Source organism: Cebus imitator, unplaced genomic scaffold (genome assembly GCF_001604975.1).
Source record: "Cebus imitator isolate Cc_AM_T3 unplaced genomic scaffold, Cebus_imitator-1.0 Scaffold112, whole genome shotgun sequence".
NCBI classification, from domain to species: domain Eukaryota; kingdom Metazoa; phylum Chordata; class Mammalia; order Primates; family Cebidae; genus Cebus; species Cebus imitator.
The window spans coordinates 4,113,094-4,137,868 of record NW_016107427.1 but is presented as its reverse complement, the minus strand read 5'-3'; the positions used below and the strand labels follow the sequence as shown (position 1 = coordinate 4,137,868).

The window sequence follows — 24,775 nt, the reverse complement described above, 5'->3', positions numbered from 1 at the left end:
TTCAGGCAGGAGGTCTTAAAACCATTTTACCGTTTCACTCATTTGTTTACTTCTCTCCCAAAATTTCCAACAGCTTCTCTAGGGATCCCCCCACCACCCTGACAAATAAATAAGTCATTAAGTTGGACACAGATGAATCAGTGTCTATTCAATCTATAGATTTTCAGATCTGTGCTGGACACTTGCTGTGGACATCTATTTCTAGCATCTATATATCCAGGGAATTCTTTCCTGTACCCTTCCTACTGAGGTTCATACACAAAGCAAAACTATGAAAATTGTGACATTTTATTTGAGTTGTCATTGGAAACTACTTAAAAATTGTCAGAGACTATAAGGATAACTAATAAGACTAGCATTTTGAGTAAATTTAGAAAGAATATACTTTGAAGAGCTAAAATAAATGATTGCTTATTGGTTATTTTTAACCAACTCCCCCCTGCAAAAAAAAAAGAAATGAAAAGAAAAGATGGTTTAATAGTACCTAATAGAAGCTCTTGGTGAAATAATTAGAATTTGCAAGGAATAGTAGTAAAAATAGTGGAAGTATTGTCTGAAATATTTATAAAAGGAGATTTGGTGACTATGGCTGATTTCTTTAGGTATTATATTTCTTTCTGCTAATTATTCATACACCGAGATTTGTATAACGAGCCAGGGACAGCATTTATGTCCCTGCGCTTCCCCACTAAACATAGTGGCAACTTGACACTCAAGGAGAGCAGCGAAAGCCCCAAGGCTGTCCAGACATGGCATTCCATATCATCTTCGCTTTGTCCAGACGTGGCATTCCGTGTCACCTTCGCTTTGTCCAGACGTGGCATTCCGTGTCACCTTCGCTTTGTCCAGACGTGGCATTCCGTGTCACCTTCGCTTTGTCCAGACGTGGCATTCCGTATTATCTTCGCTTTGTCCAGACGTGGCATTCCATATTATCTTCGCTTGAGGCCATTTAACTTCTTCCCTTAATGAATAAGAACTAAGGACCACAAAATGCAAATCTGGGATGAAAAATGCAGCAGTAGTCACACTTCCTTATTGATGTGTTAATTCATAATCCACTTAAATCTATTTTAAGGTAGCTTAAGAGATGCCCAATAGCTTTGCACACTAACATCACCCCCCTGCCCCGTGCCTGGCTCTGTTCCACGTATGTCCTTTATTAACTGATTTACTTCTCCAATATCCCTGGGGTAGGCACTGTTATTGCTCCATTTTACAGATGATGAAACTGATACATAAAGAGATCAAATCACTCGCCTGTGTTCACACAGCAAGTGAGCAGGAGAGGCAGGATTCCAGCTTTATACCTAATCCCACACTTGGGCTTCCAACTATGACCTCAACTGCCCCTATAGAAGAGATCATTACATTTTAAAAATAAGTCCATAAATTAAATTATGACACATCCATACAATAAAACATTTGCAGCTTTAAAATAATCAAGAGGGAGAATTTTGTGTATTGATTTGAAAAAATATGGAATATTTATTGATAAATGACAAAAATAAGTTGCAATACAATGTATGTGGTATGATATACTTGTGCGGGAAGGGGAAAGACATGTATATGTCTGTAAATACATGTGCACAATATGTATTTCCATACATGCATGTGTCATAGGTTCCCTGGAAGGGAGAATGTCTAGAAACTTCTAACCATGGTTACCTGTGAGTTCTAGGACTGGGAATCAGGAGAATGGAATAGAAACGGGAGAGATACTTTTCAAACACAACCATTTCATAATATTTACATATATGAAGCATATAAATGCACTTCTTACTCAAAACATAAATTAATCCATTTTAAATTTTAAGAAGAGAATATAAGAAAGTTGGGTCAAAGGGGAAATAAAGGTGGAGAAGCTAGACAAAGCCAGGGCTGGAGTTTGTCTTCACCGTGGCATGTGCTGGGAGCTCCTAGCTCTGAGCTTTCCCACATCGGGTGAGAAAACAGAAACACATTCAATCAACAGTCATGGCCATCCCAGACCCGTGCAGACCAGCAGTTCAGGAGAAACACAATTTGCTGACATAGACATGTCCGTGGGTCCAGGGGCCACATCTAAATCACAGGATGTGGGTGCCACAAGGGATTGTAGGTAACCGAAGGCAACACCCTGCTCGAGAGCTGAGAAGACTTGGGCCCAGGAGGCAGGAAGGGGGGTGATGCTGTACAGCCAAGGGAGCTCTTGCTTTCTTGCAAGCTTAGTTCATCACCTGATCCAAACAACAGGAGGTGCTGGCTACACCCTAACTAACCATCTACATTCCAGGAGGGTTGAGGCTCCCCTGTGGCCCTGCGTCATTCAGCATGTCCTTCATTCTTTGCCCAGGATGGGAGAGTTTCATTGTCACAGAGAAACCACCAAGACTCTGAAGAAGATGAGTCAATAGCTATGATACTTTTCACTTCACAGTTGATACATTAGACACCTGTCATCAACGTAACCATCTCAGCTTTTATGCGTGATGTTTCTGGGACTATTCTTTCTAGAGACAATTTTCTCTTGAGAATTAATCAGTATTGGCCAGGCATGGTGGCGCACGCCTGTAATCCCAGCACTTTGGGAGGCCGAGGAGGGCGGATCACCAGGTCAGGAAATCAAGACCATCCTGGCTAAAGGGTGAAACCCTGTCTCTACTAAAAATACAAAAATTTAGCCAGGTGTGGTGGCACGCACCTGTAGTCCCAGCTACTCGGGAGGCTGAGACAGGAGAATCGCTTGAACCCGGGAGGTAGAGGTTTCAGTGAGCCAAGATCACACCACTGCACTCCGGACTGGGTGACAGAGAGATGCTCCATCTCAGAAAAAAAAAGAGAGAAAATGAATCAATATTAACAAAAATTGTGATGAAAGGAGAGACATAAGCACATGAGCACTGGGCCAGGTGCTGTGGGGTGTCTGATTGGTCCTGCTTTGGAAACACTCTCATCATGGCTGGGGGAGCAGCAAGACACCCTGCTAAGCAGTGATCTGTGCCTGTGGGCCAGTGAGGCATATGATGGGAGCTGCTGGACTCCACTGAGCTGGCGAAATCTTTTCAAACTGCCTAAAGTCCTTATTAAACATATAAAGCTTTTAAAATCAGAAAAGAAATGGTCCTTGGGCGTCTCCACACATCGCTAAGGTATTTGTTAGTGGAAAATGTGGTCAGACAGCAACCTCCAAAGGCCAACTGACCCATGGGCTGACAGATAGCTGTTCAGATGTTTGGTAGGAGTACCAGCCTGGGTCAGGACTCACACTTTCGTGACCCAAGCAGCAGAACCGCCACCATTACCGTGCCTGGAAACAGACCTGCAGGTGCACCAGGAGGAATCCCCTGCCCACGAAGAGGGCACCTTTCCAAGTAAGAGTCTGCAGCTCCGATGCCATGCGTAGTACTTGGCAATTAACATATCAATCATCCATCACCACTCTAATGACCCCAGCCTCCTTGCCGGATGGTGCTTGGATTCTTCGGACTTATCTACCACCAAATCACAGCGTGATGTGTGTCCACTGCTTTGAAGAAGATCAGAGGTGGCCTGGAGGGACTGGTGCTGGAGGACTGTGTTCACAAACCGCAGCAGCTCCAATCCTCTGTATAGGAGAGCAGAAGGAGCCCCGTTGTAGGACAAAGAACAGCGGGGCCTGAGAGTGAGGGCTCAGGAGAACACGTGCCATGCGCCAGTCAAGACGAGGACACTCCCACACTGAAGACAAACACAGCAGATTACTTTGAAAACCTCAGAGCAAGTTTACAGCAAGTACAGTATCTCAGACATAAGAAAGGTACACTTAGGGGCTGAATTGCATCCCGCCAACATCCACATGCGGAGGTCCTGACTCCCAAGACCTCAGAATGCGACCTTATTTGGAGACAGGGTCTTTAAAGAGGTGATTAAGTTCAACTGAGGCCATTAAGGTGTGCCCCTATCCAATATGACCCTTGTCCTTAGTAGAAGAAGTTAGGACACAGACACACACAGAGGGACAGCCCTGTGAGGACACAAGGCGAAGGTGCCTATCTACAAGCCAAGGAGAGAGGCCTCAAGAGGAGCCAGCCCCAACCGTGGCTTGACCCCAGACCTGCAGCCTCCAGGACTGTGAGAGAATCTGTGGCTGTCGTTGAAGCCGTCCAGCTGTGGGACTTTGTCAGGGCCTCCCCAGAAAACGAACACACGGACGTTGTCCAGGCAGCCCCAGACGGCAGCTGTGTCCTTTTAAGAACCAGGGAGAATTCAAACACGTCTGTTTCCGTGGTGTAAGTTAACCGCCAAGAGTCTCTCTCAAGTTAAAGAGAAAAATAGAAATGTGAAAATGCTAAGCCCTTTTCTTTCTCCTCCCATCACCCATGTTCTCAGCGCAATCTTGATCGTATTTCATTTGAAAGACCAGCAGAATGCACTCCGATTCTCTCTGTAAACCTCACAGATGTCATCAGTTGATAGCAAAGTCCTGCCTGAAGTCTGCAGAGCAAGCCGCAGGCAGGGTGTTCGTGCCCCCACCTTGCCCTCAGGAAGGGGAAACCAACCAATGTTTCCTGTGCCAACGTGGGGCTATGAATTGTGCCTCACTGCTCTGAGCATGTTAATTTGAAGAAGAAACTGTCGATTGTTCCAATGTGACGGCTGTATCCTTGGTCTACTTAATCAACCCAAGTTTGCATTTTCTATCTATTGGCATCTGACACCATGAGAAGATGCAAAGTAAACTGGCCTGGACCTGCCATAGTTCATAGGTGGAGACAGGACAGGCAATGGGGCTGTGGAAGAAGCAGGTGCAACTTGCAGACAAGTCAAGAAACACATGAACTGAATCAAGACGCCGTGCAGTTGGCGGGTGGTCCAGGGCGTACAGTCAGAGGAGTGCAGGGCAGGCGCTGAGATGCAGAAGGAAAGGTGCCCTTCCTGGGCGGGTCTCGGTGCAGGTGTGGGAGCCACTGCTGCTTTTAGGGGAATGTGGGGACTTGAGACCTTTATGGGAGACATGCAAACATTTGCAAATGGGCTGGATACATAGAAACATTCCCTGTGCGTGGTTGAGAACAGTAAACTGTGGCAGCATGTCACTTCCAGGTTTAATAAAATTCCAGGCAAAATCTCAATGGGACCATTTGTTGGAACTTTACCAAATGCATGAAAAGTTTATCTGGAAGAATAAACAGGAGAGGAGAGCCGAGATAAAACTTTGAAAAATAAAAATGAAGAGATATTTACCCGACTAGATGTTAAAAATACACTGTGAATCTACAATATGGTCCTGGCACGAGGGAGATTAAAAAACAGATCAGAGGCACAGGATAGAGACCAGAGGACAAGTCCAGCATCCTGGAGAGGTCACATCTGATGAGGGGCACATCAGAGATAGGGACAGAAATGGGTAAGAAACAGACAGTATTGGCCTGGCACTGTGGCTCATGCCTGTAATCCCAGCCATTGGGAGGCCGAGATGGGAGGACCACCTGAGGTAAGGAGTTCGAGACCAGCCTGGCCAACATGACGAAAACCTGTCTCTACTAAAATCACAAAAAATTCGCCAGACACAGTGGCACGCACCTGTAGTCCCAGCTACTCGGGAGGCTGAAGCTTGAGAATCGCTTGAACCCAGGAGGCAGAGGTTGCAGTGAGCCAAGATCACACCACTGCACTCCAGCCTGGGTGACAGAGCGAGACTCTGTCTCAGAAAAAAAAAGAAAAGAAAAGAAAACAAATAGTATTTCATATCCCCTCACATACACTAAAATCAATTCCTGGCAGACTCAAGTATTAAATAGAAACAGAAAATCATTTTAAAAATAGAACTGCTTAGTGAATGCATTTCTGATTTCTGGGCTGGGGAGAGCTCTGAAAGCTCAGAAGCAGTGGAAGGGATCTTAAAGTGAGACTAAGCAGACCTGTCTTTCACAGTGAGTATTAGATGCTTAAACTCAAAGACCTCTGCAGAATAAACATCATAAAGAACCCTACCCGGCAAAGAGCAAGCTGGCCACAGTGCTTTTCAGAAGATATTCATAAAGTTGATGGTCCCCAACGGGTCACCCACTTGAGCAGATTACCTGCCCCAGCCCTCAACCCTCCCACAGTGGCACAGGGGTCCCTGGATGCTGCTAGCCCTTGGACATTTTTGGCCCCTGGGGTGACTAATGCCTGCCTTTTTCACTGACTGACCAAGAAGCTGTCTCCTTACTTTTCCTCTACAAAAACTTCATTCAAAAATTGCTAAGAAAAACACTAAGGCTTTGAGAGAAGAAATGGCCAAAGAACATGAACAGGAGAGAAGTAAATGGGCAAGGAGCTCCTGTTCAATAGTAAGAGAACATGCGCACAAAAAAGTGAGGCCCGGCCAGTCGCAGTGGCTCATGCCTGTAGTCCTGGTACATTGGGAGGCCGAGGTAGGAAGAAGGATCACTTAAGCCCAGGAGTCGGAGACCAGCCTGGGTGACATAGGGAGACCCTGTCTCTACGAAATAAAAAATAAAAGTAAATTAGCAGGGCATGGTGGTGCCATGCCTGTACCAATTACTTGGGAGGCAGAGGTGGGAGGATAGCTTGAGCCTGGGAGGTCGAGGCTGCAGTGATCCGTGATTTTGTCACTGCACTCCAGCCGCAGCAACAGCGAGACCCTGTCTTTCAAAAAATTAAAGTAGAATTTTTAAAAAATGAGGCACCGGCCAGGCGCGGTGGCTCACACCTGTAATCCCAGCACTTTGGGAGACCGAGGCAGGTGGATCACGAGGTCAAGAGATCAAGACCATCCTGGTCAACATGGTGAAACCCCGTCTCTGCTAAAACTACAAAAAAATTAGCTGGGCATGGTGGCACATGCCTGTAATCCCAGGTACTCAGGAGGCTGAGGCAGGAGAATTGCCTGAACCCAGGAGGCAGAGGTTGCGGTGAGCCGAGATTGCGCCATTACAATAAAGACAGGGAAAAATAAGTAAAACCCTGTCTCAAAAAAAAAAAAAAAAAAAAAATGAGGCACCATTTCCCCTCACCTTCTACTCGACTACAATTTGCTTTTCCTGAAAAAGTGGTTCAAATTCAAAAAGCCATAAGGCAACATTCCCAAATGTGGATGGATGAGGGAAACAGGGTTAGAGTCTGTGGTTAACTGAGCTGGAGAATTACGGATACTCTTTCACGTTTTTTAATTTGTTGTATTTTCCACATTCTAATAACCATTAGAAACAAAGTCTCCTGAATTTTCCCAATGGAATTGGAAATTTAAAATGCTAGAATTCACTGAAAGAAAGAGCGAAATGTCAGTAGAAGCTGTTGGGCAGGCAACAGACTTTTTGTGCCCAATTCAGCCCCGAGAAATCACACAGAGCTCCTGCTGAGACAGGCCTGTGGCCACTGGACTGTGACCGTGTATAATTTCTAAATAGAGTTTTCAAATATCTTTGCTTCCATGGAGTGAATTCCCCCTTGGGGAAATTGACCATGTGCTGTTCCAAGGAGGATTCCTGAAGCCTTCCAGTCTCTGTTTCTCATTCACTGTCTTCCTCTGACCACCCTGCCTGTCTCTCCCAGACACATTCATTTTGGGGGCCCCCATCACCATCACCCCCTTCCTATTCCAGAGCATGGAGTTCTCACTGCTACAAGTTGCTGGGATCTTTCCCCTCAGTCGTCCCTGAGCACCTGAGTGCCTGTCCACTCCATGACATGTTTCTCGATTGTTGGAAGGCAGCAGCTCCCTCATTACCCTGATGCCTTCCGCTGAATGCATCTTCTGTCCTCCAGATGTGAGCAGAGTGCATCAATGTGTCTGTTCACTGCTGGTTCATTCCTGCATCTCAGCTGCATCCATTTGCACACCTGGGACTGTATTAGAAAGTGGATCAAAGACAATGGTGTATTCAACAGTGTTCCCCAGAGAGAGACAGAGACAGAGAGTGACTGGGAGAGGAGAGATCTAGGTGAAGGAATGGGCTCAAGACTGTGAGCCTGGCAAGTCCACCGTTTGCCCGGCAGGCCAGCAGATGGGAGACCCCAGAAAGCATTGAAGTTACTGCTCAAATCCAAAGGTGGGCTGGAGGCAGAACCCCCCTTCCTCATGGGACCCCAGTTTGTCTCCTCTTAAGGCCTTCAACTGGTTGGATGAGACCCACCCACAGTGATGTGTCGAGACATTCAAGGACCATTTTCTGATTTTGAAAACTTTAGATGTTTTCAATAAGGACTTCCAGCAGTTTAAAAAGATTGAGCCAGCACCGCGGAGCCCATCCTCTGGAAGGTGGCCTGCTTTACTCAGTCTAGTGACTTAAATGGTAATCTCATTCTTAAAAAAAATACCTTCATAGTGACATCTAAAATAACATTTGACCCAATACCTGGGTACTGTGGCCCAACCACGTTGACATGTAAAATTATCCATCAGAGATGGTAATCGTTGTAATAAAACAGCCACATCATCCGCACTTCCTGGGTCCTGAGCACTTTGCACACGCCACTTCATTCTGTGCTCCTGGGAACCTGTCTACCGAGGCTGTCCCGCACATCCTCAAGTGCATACGTGACCAGATATGGGGTCTCTACGGCAACAGCACAGTCTCCCTTCTGCTCAAGCCGTGCTTTCCTTCCCCTGCAGGACGTACACCTTCAGTCTAGCTGCGGACCTGAACTCCAGAAAGGACGGGGAAGCCAGCAGCAGACGCAGTGGGGAGTTTCTTTCACAAACAGCCAGGAGTCTCAGTAGCATACAGGCCTTGCAGGTAATAGAATGTTCCCTCTTTTCTTTTAAGTAAACTAAGCAAAACCACACTCTGTATTAACTTCATGGTGGACGAAGCTTCGTGGGAATAGCTTCTGTTCCACAGACACATCCCCCCTGCTGGCCTAGCGCACAGATCCAGGCATGGGTCCGCAAGGGGGCCTCCCACCAGTGCTGAGGTGCCAGGGGGTCCTGCCCTGGTCCATCTGCTCCGGGCAGACAGGGAGCCACCCTCTCCATGGGAGAGTGTCCCACCTTCAAGCTCCTCAAGGAGGCTTCAGTCATGGCACCAGGGCATGGCACCAGGGCAAGGAGGAGGCAAGGACACAGCCCCACCTGGCATCCCGAGTTCTCACCCCATTCCCCCATTCATGAGCCAAGCGGCCCCCAAGACGTCACCTCCTCCAGTGCCTTGGCCCCTCATCTTTTGAGGTAAAACTCTTCATAACCTGGGGGTTCAGCAGCCTCAGGCCAGGGGTCAGGGCACAGCAGGGCACCCTGAGCCGGCCACCCTCACAGGGCACATCCAGGAAAGCAGGCTGCCAGGCAAGGACACCGAGGAGCAGGCAGCCCCTCCCTGAAGGCAAACAAGTGGCATGGCATCCCTGACCCCTGTCCTGTGATCTGAAGCGTCGCCCTCCTTACAGAAGAGCCCCTGAGAAGGGACTGCACCTGCTGCTGGCCCTGGTCCAGTTGCCACAGTAGTGGAAATGCCTCCCTGTCCTTACTGTTCCCAAATTTGTCCTCCTGTGCTCTTCCATGTGCCACACATGTTATTTCAGGATCTGTCACCCCTGCTACCCCCAATCAACACAGGAGGCACTATTCCTGCCCCTTACCCATTTTACAGATCCGAAAACTGGGGCTCATGGAGGCTAGGAAGATTGTCCTAACACCCTCCCATCAGATTGTGGGGAGGATTACATGAAATAGGGCATCCAGTGCCCACCACGGCCAGGCCCCTAGTGAGGAGAGACTGTTGTGCCCAGAGGGTGGGCCACAGTAGCCCGGCTCATTCTCTAGTCCCCAGGGCCCAGCTTGGGGCCTGGTCCACAAATCTCCAGAATGACCAAAGGAAGGCCCTACCGGGACTCATCACTGGCTTAGGATCTTAGGATCAACGCTCACTCCCTGTTACGGATTGAATTGTGTGTCTCCAAAATTCCTATCTCGAAGTCCTAACCCCCAGTCCCACTGAATGTGACTGTATCTATAGGCGAGGCCTTGAAAGACGTATTTGAGGTGAAATGAGGCAATAGGGCTGGGGCAGTCTGATCCATTCTGCCTGCTGCCCTTATAGGAAGAGGGGATGAGGACACAGGCACACACAGAGGAATGGCCCTGTGAGGACAGGGAGGAGACACCGCCTGCAGGTCCTGGAGAGAGGCCTCTAAAGGAACCAGGCCTGGCAATGCCATCATCTCTGACCTCCAGCCTCCAGGACAGTGAGAGAGCAAAATTCTGCTGCTGAAGCAGTGTCCCTGTCACCATTTCCACCATTTGCGCCTCCTGGCAGCTGATGCAAATCAGCCCAAAGCTAAGCAGCCCTGGCAGGTCTTTGCTGCCTTGGTAGCTGGCTGAGGAGGCCTTTTCTTGAGAAATTAAGAATGTGTCTCCGAAGCTGGGTCTGTGTGAAAGGGCGATCAGCGTTCACCATGTGTGAAAGGCCCAGACTTGGGAGACTCCCCAGGGCTGTGCCCTGCTTTCCAGATTGCAAATGGGAAGAACCTGGGATAGAAGCCTCCGCTCGTAACTCAACCTGTGTCTAAACTGTGTTTTCAATGGCTGAAGACAGAACATACATCTGCCTGTGAACTGGACCCCCTCGTGTGGTCTTCTCTAGAGGAATTTCACCCCTTCCCTGTAGTAAGAAAAGAAAACTGGCAACAGGTCTGGTAAAATGCACCTGTGGGAGGCAGGATCATGGCCCCAGAGATGATGTCCTAAGCCCTGGAACCTGTGTATGTGACCTTAGTAGGAAAGAGGGTCTCTGCAGATGGGATTGAGTTGAGGATCTTGAAATGGGAAGATTATCGTTGGCTATCCAGGAGGGCCCTAAACCCCATCATGAGTGTCCTGATGAGAGAAGAGCAGAGGGGATTTGATACAGCAGCAGAAGAGGCCGTGCGGACACACAGGCAAAAACTGGAGCAATGCAGCCACAAGCCAAGGAATGCGTGGGGCCACCAGGAACCGGAAGAGGCAAGCAATAAATTCTCCCCTACAACCTCAGAGGGAGCACAGCCCTGCCAACACCTTGGCTTTGGACTTCCAGCTTCCAAAGCCATGAGAGAATAAATGTCTGCTGTTTTGCACCACCCAGCCAGTATGGCAGCCCCAGGACACCAATGCGGCACCTTCTGTCTAGAGAATTGCTGCTGCCCCGTCTCATTCCACAGATTCCAGGGGTCAGCCCATTCCACTCCCCACAGATCTTTCTTTTGCTTTATCACCATATTCCTGTGGCAAAGCTCCACATTTTAAGCACAGGAGAGTGTTTAAAATGCTCTGAGCTTATCCAGGAAGAAAACGCTCCAAATCCAAAACTTCAGCCCGATGCACGGACTTTGTTACTAGGCAGAATGAGGTTCCAAGCACATGCGTGCTTTGCAACTACTTGCATATCAGCTCTCTACAGGGGAATGGGCTAAGATATTTTAACATTCGTTCTGGGATGGAGTGGTGGGTGCTGCCTCTTGGTGTCAGTGTAGGCAACCCCCGCATAACCATACTTCACAACTGCAAGACAGCAAGACAAGCCTTCCCCTGGAGGTCTTCCCCAGGAGACGGATGTTTCTATCCTGAAGCAAACATCTGAAGTTGTCCAATAAGGGACACCAATACTATTCATTTGGCCTTACCACATGTTCATTTTGAAGACTTAGCTCCGTGACCCGAGAAAGCGTTTGCGTGGAGATTGCAAACGTTCTCATCAGCTCACCAACCCCATGGTTTATGCACCTACCAAATGTAGTCAGGACCATGGAGAACTGTCTGGTCCCGATGAATTTCAGCAGCTGGAAATTCTGCATTGCCCAGGCCAGTGTGGACTGTACAGGGGACCCACAGGGTCTGGCAGGAGCTGCCCGTGGTGCTGACCCAAGAATGCTTCCGAGGCAGGTGAAATTGGCCCCACCCTACTTCCTGGCATCCCTTCCTTCCCAGTAGTGTCCAATCACTTCCCAAGGTGCAGGGACAGCACTGGGGACCACTCTTTCCAGGGTGACTGGCCAGTTAGTGCAGACCCTTGAGACCGGATTGCTGTTCACAGAAGCGAGTCCAGATAGGAGTGATCAGCAGCACTGGCCAGGTGGAAAATGAGTCCCTTCTTCCGGGGGGTGTTTGGATGTTAAAGGCATTTGCATTTTCCTCTCTAGGATTTTAGGGGAATCAGGGCGATGCTGGGGCTGGTGCATGAGGGTTTGTACTGACAAGGCTCACCTCTCCTCACCTCTCTTCCTTACCCTGCTCAGTGGCAAAACACACACAAGTCGCCCTCTCATTTTAGCCCAGAGAGAGCTGTGTGGCCAAGAGGGAGCAGGGCAGGGACTGCACCTGCCTGAACTGCCTCCTGCCCAGGGGCCCTCCCCACCCTGTCCATCCCTGGTCGCCTTGGCTCCAGGCAGGACTTGGTCCCCAGGAAGCCCCGCAGCCCACATCCTGTGGCCGGCTCTGCTCGCTCTGCCCCCACCCTCTCTGTTGATGACTCATCTTTCCATGTTCATCCCTTGGCCACTCCTTAAAGCAGGGACCCTGGGATCCTGGACCCAGTTACCCTGTGGACTGCAGCTTCATGTCCAGCATGTGACATACTCCCTCCTACAGCTGTGTTACAGGGAGGCTGAGGCTCGAGTCCCGGGTGCCAGAGGGCAGCACCATTGGAACTGTGTTGCTGCAGGGGTCCCCCCTTTCTCTGAAATGGAACCCCTGGAAAGCCTGGGCCTGATTCTGGGACTGGGGGTGTAGGTGCAGGACTGATGACAGCTGGCACAATAGTGCCCTCCAGGGAAGCTGCTGAGCCTGGTGTCTCCCTCCAGGGTCCTGGCACAGGGCTTAAGCTCCACACAGCTGTCCTGGTGGCCTCCAGCTGGCTCAGCCCTCAGCACTCTGCTCTCTGGTCCCAGGGGCCATCCTTGGCTCTCTTTCACTCACTCCATTTCATTTGCAGTGGGTTCCCCTCAAGGCCAGCCCCTCCACTCAGCCCTGTACAGCATGGGGAGAATGGTGGCCCAGCCCCCTGAGGACAGAGCCCCCAAACACATCCCACACAGAGGAGACCCCTCCCAAAGAGTAGCCAGTGTCGCTGCTCTAAGCATGACCCTTGAGCTACTTCCCCAAAGCACAGGCTCTCCAGAAACAGGGGGGCATGACGCCTGTGACTGCAAGGCTCCAAGACCATCCTGGGCTGCCTAAGTCCAGAGAGGAAGGTGCCAGAGAGCTGCTCTCCCTGGCGTGAAGCTGCTGCCCATGGCCAAGGCCACTCTCATGCCAAGAAGATGTAAGGAAAGTATAAAGTACTGTTTTCCTCTAGCACTTAGCCAAGCAGAGAATGACCAGCTATGGAAGAACAGCAAGGGGATGGATGAGGGCTTCTCCCCTCGGTGCTCAGAAGCAGAATTCACACCTGGGAGCCATAAAAGGCCTGCCCCTTAACGTGCCAACACCAGGGTAGTCCTGGAGGGCTCCTCAGAAGAAGTGTGCCAACGAGAGAGGAGACTAGATATATAGACAGATAATCTATATTATAATGGTGCATATTATAATATCAATAGGGGTAATGTCCTAAGAAGTCTCTATGGGAAGGATAAGGACTTAGAAAAGACAGAAAAGTAGAGAAACAGATGTGCCATGGTAGGGGCCAATCCTGTCTCTTTTCATTTCCTTGATGTTAGAATGCCCAGAAAATAAAATGCTGGAAGAAATTGAAGAGATTGCCAATTTCATGTCCTGTTTCATTTTCTTGATTTTGGCAAAATGGGCTGAGCTATTGACTAACGAAGGAGGAGATTCCCTCCCAGCTGCTGGGTGACCAGGAGAGCTGCCGTTGGCGCAAGTCCGCCGAGTTGGATGTTAAACTGCATGTGCCTTGCTTCCTGCCCCACCACCCAGGCCACAGTTACAAGGAAGAGCGTGCTGGTGGTTCGCCACGGGGAAAGGGTGGATCAGATCTTCGGGAAGTCATGGCTGCAGCAATGCTCCACTCCCGACGGTAGGTCACACTCGGGCGGGTCTGTGGACAAAACACTGTGGATCTGACAAATGAGACTGAACGTCCTTACGTGGCACCAAATCCCCTGAGACACCTTCTGTGGAATGACCTTGTGTATATGTGGAAAACATGCCTGCTGCATCTTCCTCTGGGGGTGTTCCATGTATGCATTTGAGTGTGTGTGCTGTCTGTGGAATGACCTTGAGTATATTGTGTATAATGACCTTGTGTATATTGTGGAATGACTTTGTGTATATTGTGGAATGACCTTGTGTATATGTGAAATGACCTTGTGTATATTGTGTATAATGACCTTGTATATATTGTGTATATTGACCTTGTGTATATTGTGGAATGACCTTGTGTATATGTGGAAAACATGCCTGCTGCATCTTCCTCTGGGGGTGTTCCATGCATGCATTTGAGTGTGTGTGTTGTCTGTGGAATGACCTTGCATATATTGTGTATACTTACCTTGTGTATATGTGGAATGACTTTGTGTATATTGCATATAATGACCTTGGGTGTATTGTGGAATGACCTTGTGTATATGTGGAAAACGTGCCTGCTACACCTTCCTCTGGGGGTGTTCCATGCATGCATTTGAGTGTGTGTGTTGTCTGTGGAATGATCTTGCATATATTGTGTATACTTACCTTGTGTATATGTGGAATGACTTTGTGTATATTGCATATAATGACCTTGTGTGTATTGTGGAATGACCTTGTGTATATGTGGAAAACGTGCCTGCTACATCTTCCTCTGGGGGTGTTCCATGCATGCATTTGAGTGTGTGTGTTGTCTGTAAGAATCTTACCTCAGGCCAGGCACAGTGGCTCACATCCATAATCCTAGCACTTTGGAAGACCCAGGTGGGAGGATCAAGAAGTCAGGAGATCAACACCATCCTGGCCAACGTGGCAAAACCCCATCTCTACTAAAAATACAAAAATTAGCTGGGTGTGGTGGTGCATGCCTATAATCCCAGCTACCTGGGAGGCTGAGGCAGGAGAATCACTTGAACCCAGGATGCAGAGGTTGCAGTGAGCCAAGATCGCGCCACTGCACTCCAGCCTGGCAACAGAGACTCCGTCTCAAAAAAAAAAGAAAAAAAGAATCTTACCTCGGCCAGGTGCAATGGCTCACGCCTGTAATCCCAGCACTTTGGAAGGCTGAGAAGAGGCAAAGGGCAAGGTCAGGAGTTCAAGACTAGTCTGGCCATCATAGTGAAACCCCGTCTCTACTAAAAATACAAAAAACTAGCCGGATGTGGTGGTGTGCGCCTGTAACCCCAGCTACTTGGGAGGCTGAGGCAGGAGAATCACGTGAAACTGGGAGGTGGAGGTTGCCGTAGGCCAAGATCACACCCTCCAGCCTGGGCAACGGTGCGAGACTCCATCTCAAAAAAAAAAAAAAAAAAACTTTTACCTCAACTAACTACTTGTAGATGATGGAGGAATGGCTCTCAATAGGAAGCAGATCCGCTAGTGTGAATGCTTGGCTGGTCTTTTCATCCCAGCAGCACATATATGGTATTTGGTTAGTGAATGCACCCCGAACTGTAGTCTCTGAACCCCACCAATGCCGGCACACACTGTACCTCCAGTCTCGTCTCTGAACCTCTGCAACCTAATCTTAACTGCTATAATTTTTGGCTATGCTGCTTAACAGATGGGCATATTCTTAAACATCCCTCTTGTGCACCCCAGTTTTGTTCCACTGAATGCAATGAAGTAAGAACAGAGCTTATAAATACACATACCTGCAAGCCAACCTCTGTACTGATGATCAATGTCCATGTCAATGCTCATCGCTTCCTAATAGGAAGCCTGTAGTGTCACAATTTCTAAGCCATAACCCATTACATAAATTAAAGCATTGAACATAGTGACAAAATCCATTCACAGTTGCTAGGTTAGCCAAACCCTTTTGAGATCCCCCTCCAGGAGTCCAGCGGACCCAAGAAAGTGGGAACTGAGTAGGGAAAACCATTGGCAGATAACAATCATACACCAGAAAAGATTCTGAGTAGATAACATCATGATCAAACATATTTCCAATAACTCACAGAGCTAATAACATGGTCACCTCTATAAAACAAGATCAAGTAAAGATACAAGAGCTTAAGGAAGAAACAACAAGACAATAGGTGGCTATCAGGATGCATCAACAAACATATAAGAAACTTTCTTGCAATAAAACAATTGTTGAAGCTATAGATTGAACTGACACACCATGTCCATGGTGAGGAGAATCAATACAAAACAATCAACACCAAAAATAGTTATTGGACTTCCTAGAAAAAGAAAAAATACCTGGTCATCTGAACAAAAGGTCAAGTCACTTATAAGGGAAAATATTTTAAAGGCACTGAAAATCCCCAGCTGAAAGGAAACTCCTGGTGGATCTTTTCCCAAGGTAGAGAGGCCCTCTATAAAGTGAAGAATGGCATCTAGTTTGTCTGAATTCTGTATATTGCAGGGTTTAATAAATCACAATGAGGCATAGCCACATTCTCCCCCAAGGTGACCAACCTCAGGGGACACAAGAGAGATTTGGTGGTGCCCTACCAGCCTCTCCCTACAGCTCACTTTTGGCCCAGGCACCCACACCCTCACAGGGCCCCTCACCTCACCCCATATTCCACACAGACTCTGCTCCCATTGAGACCTGACCTTGCCCTACATCCTCGTCCTCTCCTGAGCTCTGCCCTCTGCCCCAGAGTGATCACAGAAGTGTCAATGACAAGCAAAATACCTAAATGGAATGTCTTGACATTTTGGGGGATCACAGATGCCTTTGAGAATACAATAAAATTGATGGACTTTCTCCCTGAAAAAAAAGATTTTAAAACTACCTTTCCCAACAGCTAACACTGGCATTGAATAAACGCCTCTGAAACACAGGGTTCCAATGAGTCTCTGCCCACGGAAATCCCAGGGAGGGAGTCTTCAGGAAGCTCCTACATAGAACCTAAAAAACTGGCATGAAAAATGGCCACTGTCCCCTACTGACCCCTGCTGCCTCCCACCGCCCCTCACTGGGTTTGTGCAAGGCTGTGGGCCAGGATGAAGTGGACTGCTATTTTCTGGGGTACAAAGGACATGGCCTGCCAGATATAGCAGAGCAGGTCTCAGGAAGGTCAGTGCGGCTACTGGAGCCTACCAGTAGCCAGGAGGTTTGGGGCCCCTCTGGAAGATGTGAAGGCAAACCAGAGTGCACTGGAGGGCGCGGTGTGTCCTGATATCCTGCGTGAGGATAATCAGTCATTCTGACATGAGACCAGCACCCCCACTCATTGGCCACTCACTCTGAGTCAGATGCTGGGCTATACCTCACTGGCTCCTTGCAATCTCTACCCTTTCCCTGTTTTTTACTGATAAGAGAGATAAAGTCACACAGTGAGGAGATGGTGGCGCCAGGATTTGCCACCAGACCATCAGATCTTAGAACTAAAGGTCAAACTCCCAGTGAACCCTGGCACCAGGCAGCCTCTGGTGGGAGAGAGCCCCAGTGAGCCCACCTGGCTTCCAGCCTGGCTTCAAGCAACTGACGAAAGAATGCACAACGCAGGACATCTCCAACTAGAGCACTGTGTCCCCTGAGCAAGAAGAATATGTTTAAAGCTAGGGGCATGGATCATTGATGCCAACTTCAGATTCTTAGCAAGTTACGCTAAATCAGCCACGGAGACACTTTATCACATTCTTTATCAGAAAAATATAAGAGTAAATCTTTTTTTTTTTTCTTTGAGGCAGAGTTTGGCTCTTGTTGCCCAGGCTGGAGTGCAGTGGTGAGATCTCAGCTCACCAAAACCTCCGCCTCCCGAGTTCAAGCGATTCTCCTGCCTCGGCTTCCCAAGATTACATGCATGTGCCACCACATCTGGCTAATTTTGTATTTTTAGTAGAGATGGGGTTTCTCCATATTGGAAGAAACGTGTTGGTCAGGCTGGTCTCAAACTCCCGACCTCAGGTGATCCACCTGCCTCGGCCTCCCAAAGTGCTGGGATTGCAAGTATGAGCCACTGTGCGTGGCCAAGAGTGAACCTTCATGGGGGGTTTTGGGAGGACAAAGAGGGTTGCATGGTTCATGGGGCTGAAACCTAAGTTTTCTGCATTTGAGAAAATGTTGTGTGCACAGCCAAGCAGCACTTTCTTCTCAATTTGAAACCATGTTGCAGAGCACCTTCGGAAAAAACAGAGCTGACAATAATTTCAATAACCTTGACATTAGAGTGGGTCTTGGTCTCAGGAATTTTGTGGAACGAATCTGTACTAACTTGATGAAACTGAGCATCTGATGCTTATTTCTACTTCAGGGAAATACTACAGGCCAGACCTGAACTTCCCTTGCAGTCTGCCCAGACGGAGTCGTGGGATCAAAGACTTCGAAAATGATCCCCCATTATCATCGTGTGGCATTTTCCAGTCCAGAATTGCAGGTATGTTTGAAGGCTGTCAGTAGGAAGGGTAACAATAACAGCAGCAATGATTATGGCTAACAGGCAACCAGCCTGAACCCTCGCTGCCTGCTCTTTGACACAGCATTAGCTTTGTCCCCACTCTGTTGGGGAGGCTGGGGCACAGAGAGGTTAAACGGCTTGCCCAAGGTCACGCAGCAAGAAAGTGGCAGTGCAGAGGTTTGATCTAGGAAGCGATGATTCAGGAAGTTGGGAGGAGTGAAAGAAAGGCCTCAAAAGAACGAGAGAGGGAAGGAAAAATCAACAACTACTGTATGCACCAAGGAGCTCACTTTAAAAATGGAAAACCACATCCTCCACTGGTTTTATTTCAAAATCTGTCATTTTGGGCTTTTGTTTTGTGTCTGCGGGTTCTGCTCCTACGTGACTGTTTTTCAAACAGAAGAGACCATTGAGTTCACTGAGTCATTCCAAAATTCAGAAAGAGGAATCCAGAGAAGCAAGTCACACCAATGGTTAACGTAGAGACCCCCACGGCCTGCTTTCCTGGGCCCCCACCCGGAGGTGTGCTCAGGACGTTTACCCACCAGCTCTGGGCAGGGTGAGAAGTCCAAGTTACAGCACCTGCTGAGTGCACTGTCGAAAATACTGCACTGCCCGACAGCTGATTCCAGCCTCCCAGTGTGCGATCCCAGGATGCTGAGTTGGGAGGAGATGGTGCTCTCAGGCCTCTGTCCCTGGCTCGCAGGCGACGTCTTCTTCTGTCTTCCTCTCCCCTTCTATGCGTGTCTCTGTGCACAGACTTCCCCTTTCACAAAGACACTGTCATGCTGGATTAGAGCCCCCCCTAGTGTAACTTATTGAGGTGCCCACTCTTGTTTTAACTTATCACTGTAAAAATCTTATTTCCAAATGAGTCACATTCTAAGGCACCAGGGGTGAAGACTCTAATATGTTTTTCCGGGGAGGGGACACAGTTCAACCCATAAGTGCCTCCACTGAAACTTCACTCCCCACCTTTGGGGCTGTGCAATTTTTGTGCTATAGGGACTCCCCCAATATTTCTCTGAGAGCAGGGCTTCAATATCACAGGGGGAGAGGTGGTGTACAGGCTTGTCCTTCCACGAGCCTCAGTGGGTCTTGAGTTTTCTCTGATGACCACAGATGTGAAGCCCGTCCCCAACCGCAGCCCATTTCTGAGCTCACAGTGATGCAGATTTAAAGCCCAGGCCCACAGGACTGCTTCTCTGCTCAGGATCTTAAAACCTGAAGTCAAGGTCTCTGCTAGGCTGAGTTTCCACAGGGAGCTCAGGTCTCCTTCCAGACTCATACTGCTGTTGACCAAATTCAGAGTCCTTGCAGTGAGAGGACTGAGGTCTGTTCCTTGCTGGCTGTTAGCTAGGGGCTGCTCCCAGCCCTAGAGGCTGCCCACATTCCTTGCCATGCGGCCCCCTCCATCTTTGCAGCCAGCAATGTTTTGCTGAATTCTTGTCACTTCACACTCCTCTGACTTTTTTCCATGACTGACTAGAGATAATCATGGCTTTTAATGGGCTCACCAACTTGATCAGTCCCACCTTGGATCCCCTCCCTTCTGCCATAGGATGTAACCGTCCCAGGAGCAACAAATCATCCTGGTCACAGGTTCTGCTCCTGCTTGGGGTCTATGCAGGGTGTGTACCCCAGAGCTTGGAAACCCGGGGCCCTTTGAGGACCCTGCCTACCACAGGGAGCACATGGCTCATCTGCGGTCAGAGGCTAGAATTATGAAGGGGCATTTTCTGCCTTTTTCGCTATTTTCCAGGGGACGCGCTACTGGACAGCGGTATCAGAATCAGCTCTGTGTTCGCCTCCCCAGCCCTCCGCTGTGTGCAGACGGCCAAACTCATCCTGGAAGGTCAGTGAGAACCTCGGTGAGCCTCTCCTACTCCCTTAACCTCGTGGCTATTCTCCAAGGGGAGTGGGAAGGGAGTGGAGCTGGAGCTGGATGACGGCAACGAATGCCCACACCAAAGTCATCAGACAGGTACGAGCCAGCCCTCCGAGGATGTTGGCAGGCACGCTGAGTCCGTGAGGGTGTCTGAAATGCCAGGATCATCAGACCAGTAGGGGCTGGTGCAGCCGAGTGCCAGGGCCTGTCCTCACACTGTTTCTCTTTGGCCACTGTCAGCAAGGCCTTTAAAAATAAACCTGGAAAGGGGCATTTGAAAACCTTGAGAGCTGGGAACTGCTATGGTTCCTTTTAAGTCAGAAATGCGTGACCCTTCCCAGGGCAATGCACTTGGCCAGTGGAGCTGCCCAGCATCCTCAAGGGCTGATGTGTGTCAGGAAGCCCTGGGCAGACCCTTCTGCAGCTCCGACCTGCAGGAAGAAGAAAGTTCCTGCCCGGAGGGAGGCAGCCTGTCCTAGAGGTCTGGACTCTGCCCTCAGCCGGAGCCCATCCTGCTCCTCTTTGTCTGGGAAGAGGGATGAGATCTCAGTCCCCAGGCAGGAACTAGCTGTGGCCAGGAGCACAGGTGACATAAGAGGGCATGTCACCTCCATGATGATGGGAAGAGGGCAGAGCACACAGACGCAGAGGCAGCAGGTGGGCAAATGTCGGGGACAGAGCTTGCCTTGACTTTCTCAGAGACCTAGGAAGTCAGGTCACCAGTGGAAAGTGAGGACAGGGACCATGGGAATTTGCGGTGCGCTGAAGGTATGAAGGGCTGTCAGCGAGAGGGGGCCAGGATCTGGGCTGGGAGATGCAGGGTGACCACTGGGCAGCACTAGAGCCCACCCACATCTCCTGAGCATGAGTTTAAATGGGGATGTGTAGGCCAGGCTGGGGGCTCTCTTCCAGCATAGACGGAGTGGGTAGAGAGTGGGGTGTAGCTACGGGCGGGGTGAGCTATAAGTATGGTGGACAGGGAGACTTGAGGGTGTAGTGAGGGGGTGGCCGTGCCCATGGACTTTCAGCTGGGTCAGCTGGGAGGCCGAGCACAGGGGAGGTGAGGGGCAGGAGAAAGGAGGTGATCTGAGGGTCAAGGTCCAGGAGGGGGCTGCTTGGAGACAGCAGAGTTTGGCACTGCACCATGGAGGGGCTGCCGTGGCTGGAATGACAAGCCCCAGATGGAAGGAATGGGCGCTCAAGGTGGGGAGGAAGGCGTGTCCTGCAGGAGAGGGGCCCTCCCACTGATCGTGGTCTTGCCAGGACTTGCACATGGGGCCGTGTCAGAGCTGGCGCCATGAGGGGCCGGGACCTTCACAGGAGGAGCGGTTGGACAGCAGTGGATCCACCCCACGCGTGTGCACTGCCGGCTCCCATGTCCTCAGATCCCCTCTACCCCCCCAGTGAGGCTCTGTCAGAGCACCTTCCAGTCCAGGTGTGCAGGAAGCCCTGGCCCAGCCGGGCCTGGCTCCACCCATGGAGCCACGGGCTCGTCATTCCTGTCCCCCACTCTCGTTAACTTTCCATCCCGTAATGCAGTCCGAGTTTCGTGAGGCACAGAAGTTCATTTTATCAGCATGGAGCATCCACAACCCACGTTCCATGCACTTCACCGTCAAGACACTTTCTATCCACCTCAGTCTTACAGCTTCATCCTTTCATTTCCCACCCAGCTGTGGCGGAAGACCCCAGGCATCTCAGGTCACTAAGACAGAAATGCAGATTTATCTCCCTTGGACTTGGAGGTTCTCATGTTAATTACACTGCCCCTCTGGGCTCTCAATGAACCAGAGGACAATCAAAGAACAATATCAGCTTGTTTGACCAAACAGCAAAAGGACCCACGCATCCCCAAATGCATGAGGCAGTGTGGCCGGAGGAGAGAGGCGGCTCCACCCCGAGGGCAAGGAGCCTTCTCACAGTCCTCCCTCACATCTCACGCCTGCAGATACACATACCACACACCACACACACACCACACACTACACACCACACAACCACACACATACACATCACACACCACACACCACACACCACACATACACAGAGCCACACACAGCAAACACACCACATCCACACACACACCACATACACCACACACACCACACACATATACATACACCACACACATACGCACAGTCATACACACCACACATCACGCATACCACACGCATCACACACCACACATACATACCACACACATACACACAGCCACACATGCCACACACCACACATACACAGAGCCACACACACCAAACATACCACATCCACACACACACTACATACACCACACACACCACACACATATACATATATCACACACATATACATACACACACACACATACACAGTCATACACACCACACATCACACATACCACACACACCACACACCACACACACATACACATTGCCACACACACCACACATACCACACACACACCACACACATACACACCACATATACCATACACACACCACACACACACACCACACATACACACAACACACACATACACACAACACACATATCACACACCACACACATACACAGACCACACACAAACCACACACATCACACACCACACACATACACACACACCACACATACATTCCCCCACACACCACACAACACAAACAACACACACCACACACTACATGCCACACTCACCAAACACACCACACCACACACAACACACACCACATACACCATACACTCACACCACACTCATCACACACACCACACACAAACAACACACACACAACACACGCACCATATACACACCACACACATACACATGGCACATGCCACACCACACACACCACACACCAGACACTACACACATACACACACACCTCACACAGCACACACACACAACAGACATCTCACACGCCACACACACAAGACACACACTACACACACCACACCACACCACACACACACCATATGTCACACTACACACACCACACCACACACACTGTACCACACACACCACACACACCATACCACACACATCACACACCACACACATGCACATACACACACCATACACCACACACATACACATACCCGTTGGGGTTTCACTTGGGGCCGAGTCACAGACCGCAGAGGAGGAAGCTGCGACCCTATTGCTCCTTCAGAGCCGTGACCCCAGCCCAGGTGACGGGTCCCGTGATGTCAGCCTCTCCCTGTTCCAGTGCCCACAGCAGCAGGTCCCGCCTTCGTGTTTTCAGAAAGGCATGGGAAATGGGACGAGGCCTCTCCAGCTCTGCCCTTTGGGAGGGACAAGGATGGCAAGACCAGAAATGTGGAGGGGCGGGGTCTCCGAGCATCTGGGACCCTTCAGCGTGAGGGCGGCTCTTCATAACTGTGGTGGAATAAAGCAAAACTGACATGCGGCAATTCCATCTCTGGTTGTTTAGGATCAATGTTTATAATTAACCTAATTAACCAAATAAGACGTGAACCAAGCAAGAAACACACAGAAATATATGACAAGAGGCGACAGGCCTATGCCTCAGTTTCCCCTCTCCTCCTCCACCTCCGGTCTTTGCACCCCACCACTCACTGAGCGTATTTTGTTCGAAACTTCCTCAGCTTCTGCTGCTCTTCCACTAGGTTTCAGAACTGCTCTGGTTTCTGCTGTGGGAGAGTCTGCCGTGGGGGAGTCCCCAGGTCACCCGTGTCCGCAGGGCCAGCTACAACGGCCCCCTCTCACTGGCCTTTTACTGCCTCAGCCTGCAAGGGTCTTTTCCAGTGAAGACCTTGATCTTGGTTTCCCTACCCAACCTCTCTCACCACGACAGCAATGACGAATAAAAAGGGGATCTCTTGGCCAGCCTTTGTGATAAAAGAATACGACTGACCGAAAACATTCTTCATAATTTTTTTTCTTTTTTGGGGGGGTGGGGGGTTTCCTTTTAAGATGGAGTCTTGCTCTGTCACCAGGCTGGAGTGCAATGGCACAATCTCGGCTCACCACAACCTCCGCCTCCTGGGTTCAAGCAATTCTCCTGCCTCAGCCCCCCGAGTAGCTGGGACTACAGGCACACGCCACCATGCCTGGCTAATTTTTGTATTTTTAGTAGAGACGGGGTTTCACCATGTTTACCAGGATGGTCTCAATCTCTTGACCTCATGATCCACCTGCCTTGGCCTCCCAAAGTGCTGGGATTACATGCGTGAGCCACGGCGCCCAGCCCATTCTTCATAATTTTATCTCTCTTTTGTCATTGTCCATGGTTCTCATTAACATACTTATTCCCATTTTTGGTGGATTTTTTGACTTCTATTATTTGGGTCACTTGGATGTAAAGTAAAAAGCTTTTTAAAATGCCTTTTGCCAGCAATAATGTCAAAGCCTTTAACGTGATCTCTGATCTCTCAGTGATTTTTATGTGCAGATGGTGATGATGGTGGTGATGGTGGTGATGGTGATGATGGTGGTGATGGTGATGGTGGTGATGGCGGTGATGGTGATGGCGGTGATGGCGGTGGTGGCGGTGGTGG

General features: G+C 49.5%; 1 protein-coding gene across 3 annotated transcripts in view; it reads left to right on the top strand.

The window, feature by feature from the left end:
• The window catches only part of UBASH3A (ubiquitin associated and SH3 domain containing A), a 46,876-nt gene that overhangs the window by 15,590 nt on the left and 6,511 nt on the right, over window positions 1–24,775 (top strand). For all 3 annotated transcript variants that reach the window (XM_017538594.2, XM_017538595.2, XM_017538596.2), the window contains exons 7-10: window positions 8,582–8,705; window positions 13,814–13,913; window positions 18,235–18,357; window positions 20,141–20,233. In XM_017538594.2, the coding sequence (XP_017394083.1) occupies window positions 8,582–8,705; window positions 13,814–13,913; window positions 18,235–18,357; window positions 20,141–20,233 (440 nt within the window). The remainder of the gene's footprint in view (window positions 1–8,581; window positions 8,706–13,813; window positions 13,914–18,234; window positions 18,358–20,140; window positions 20,234–24,775) is intronic.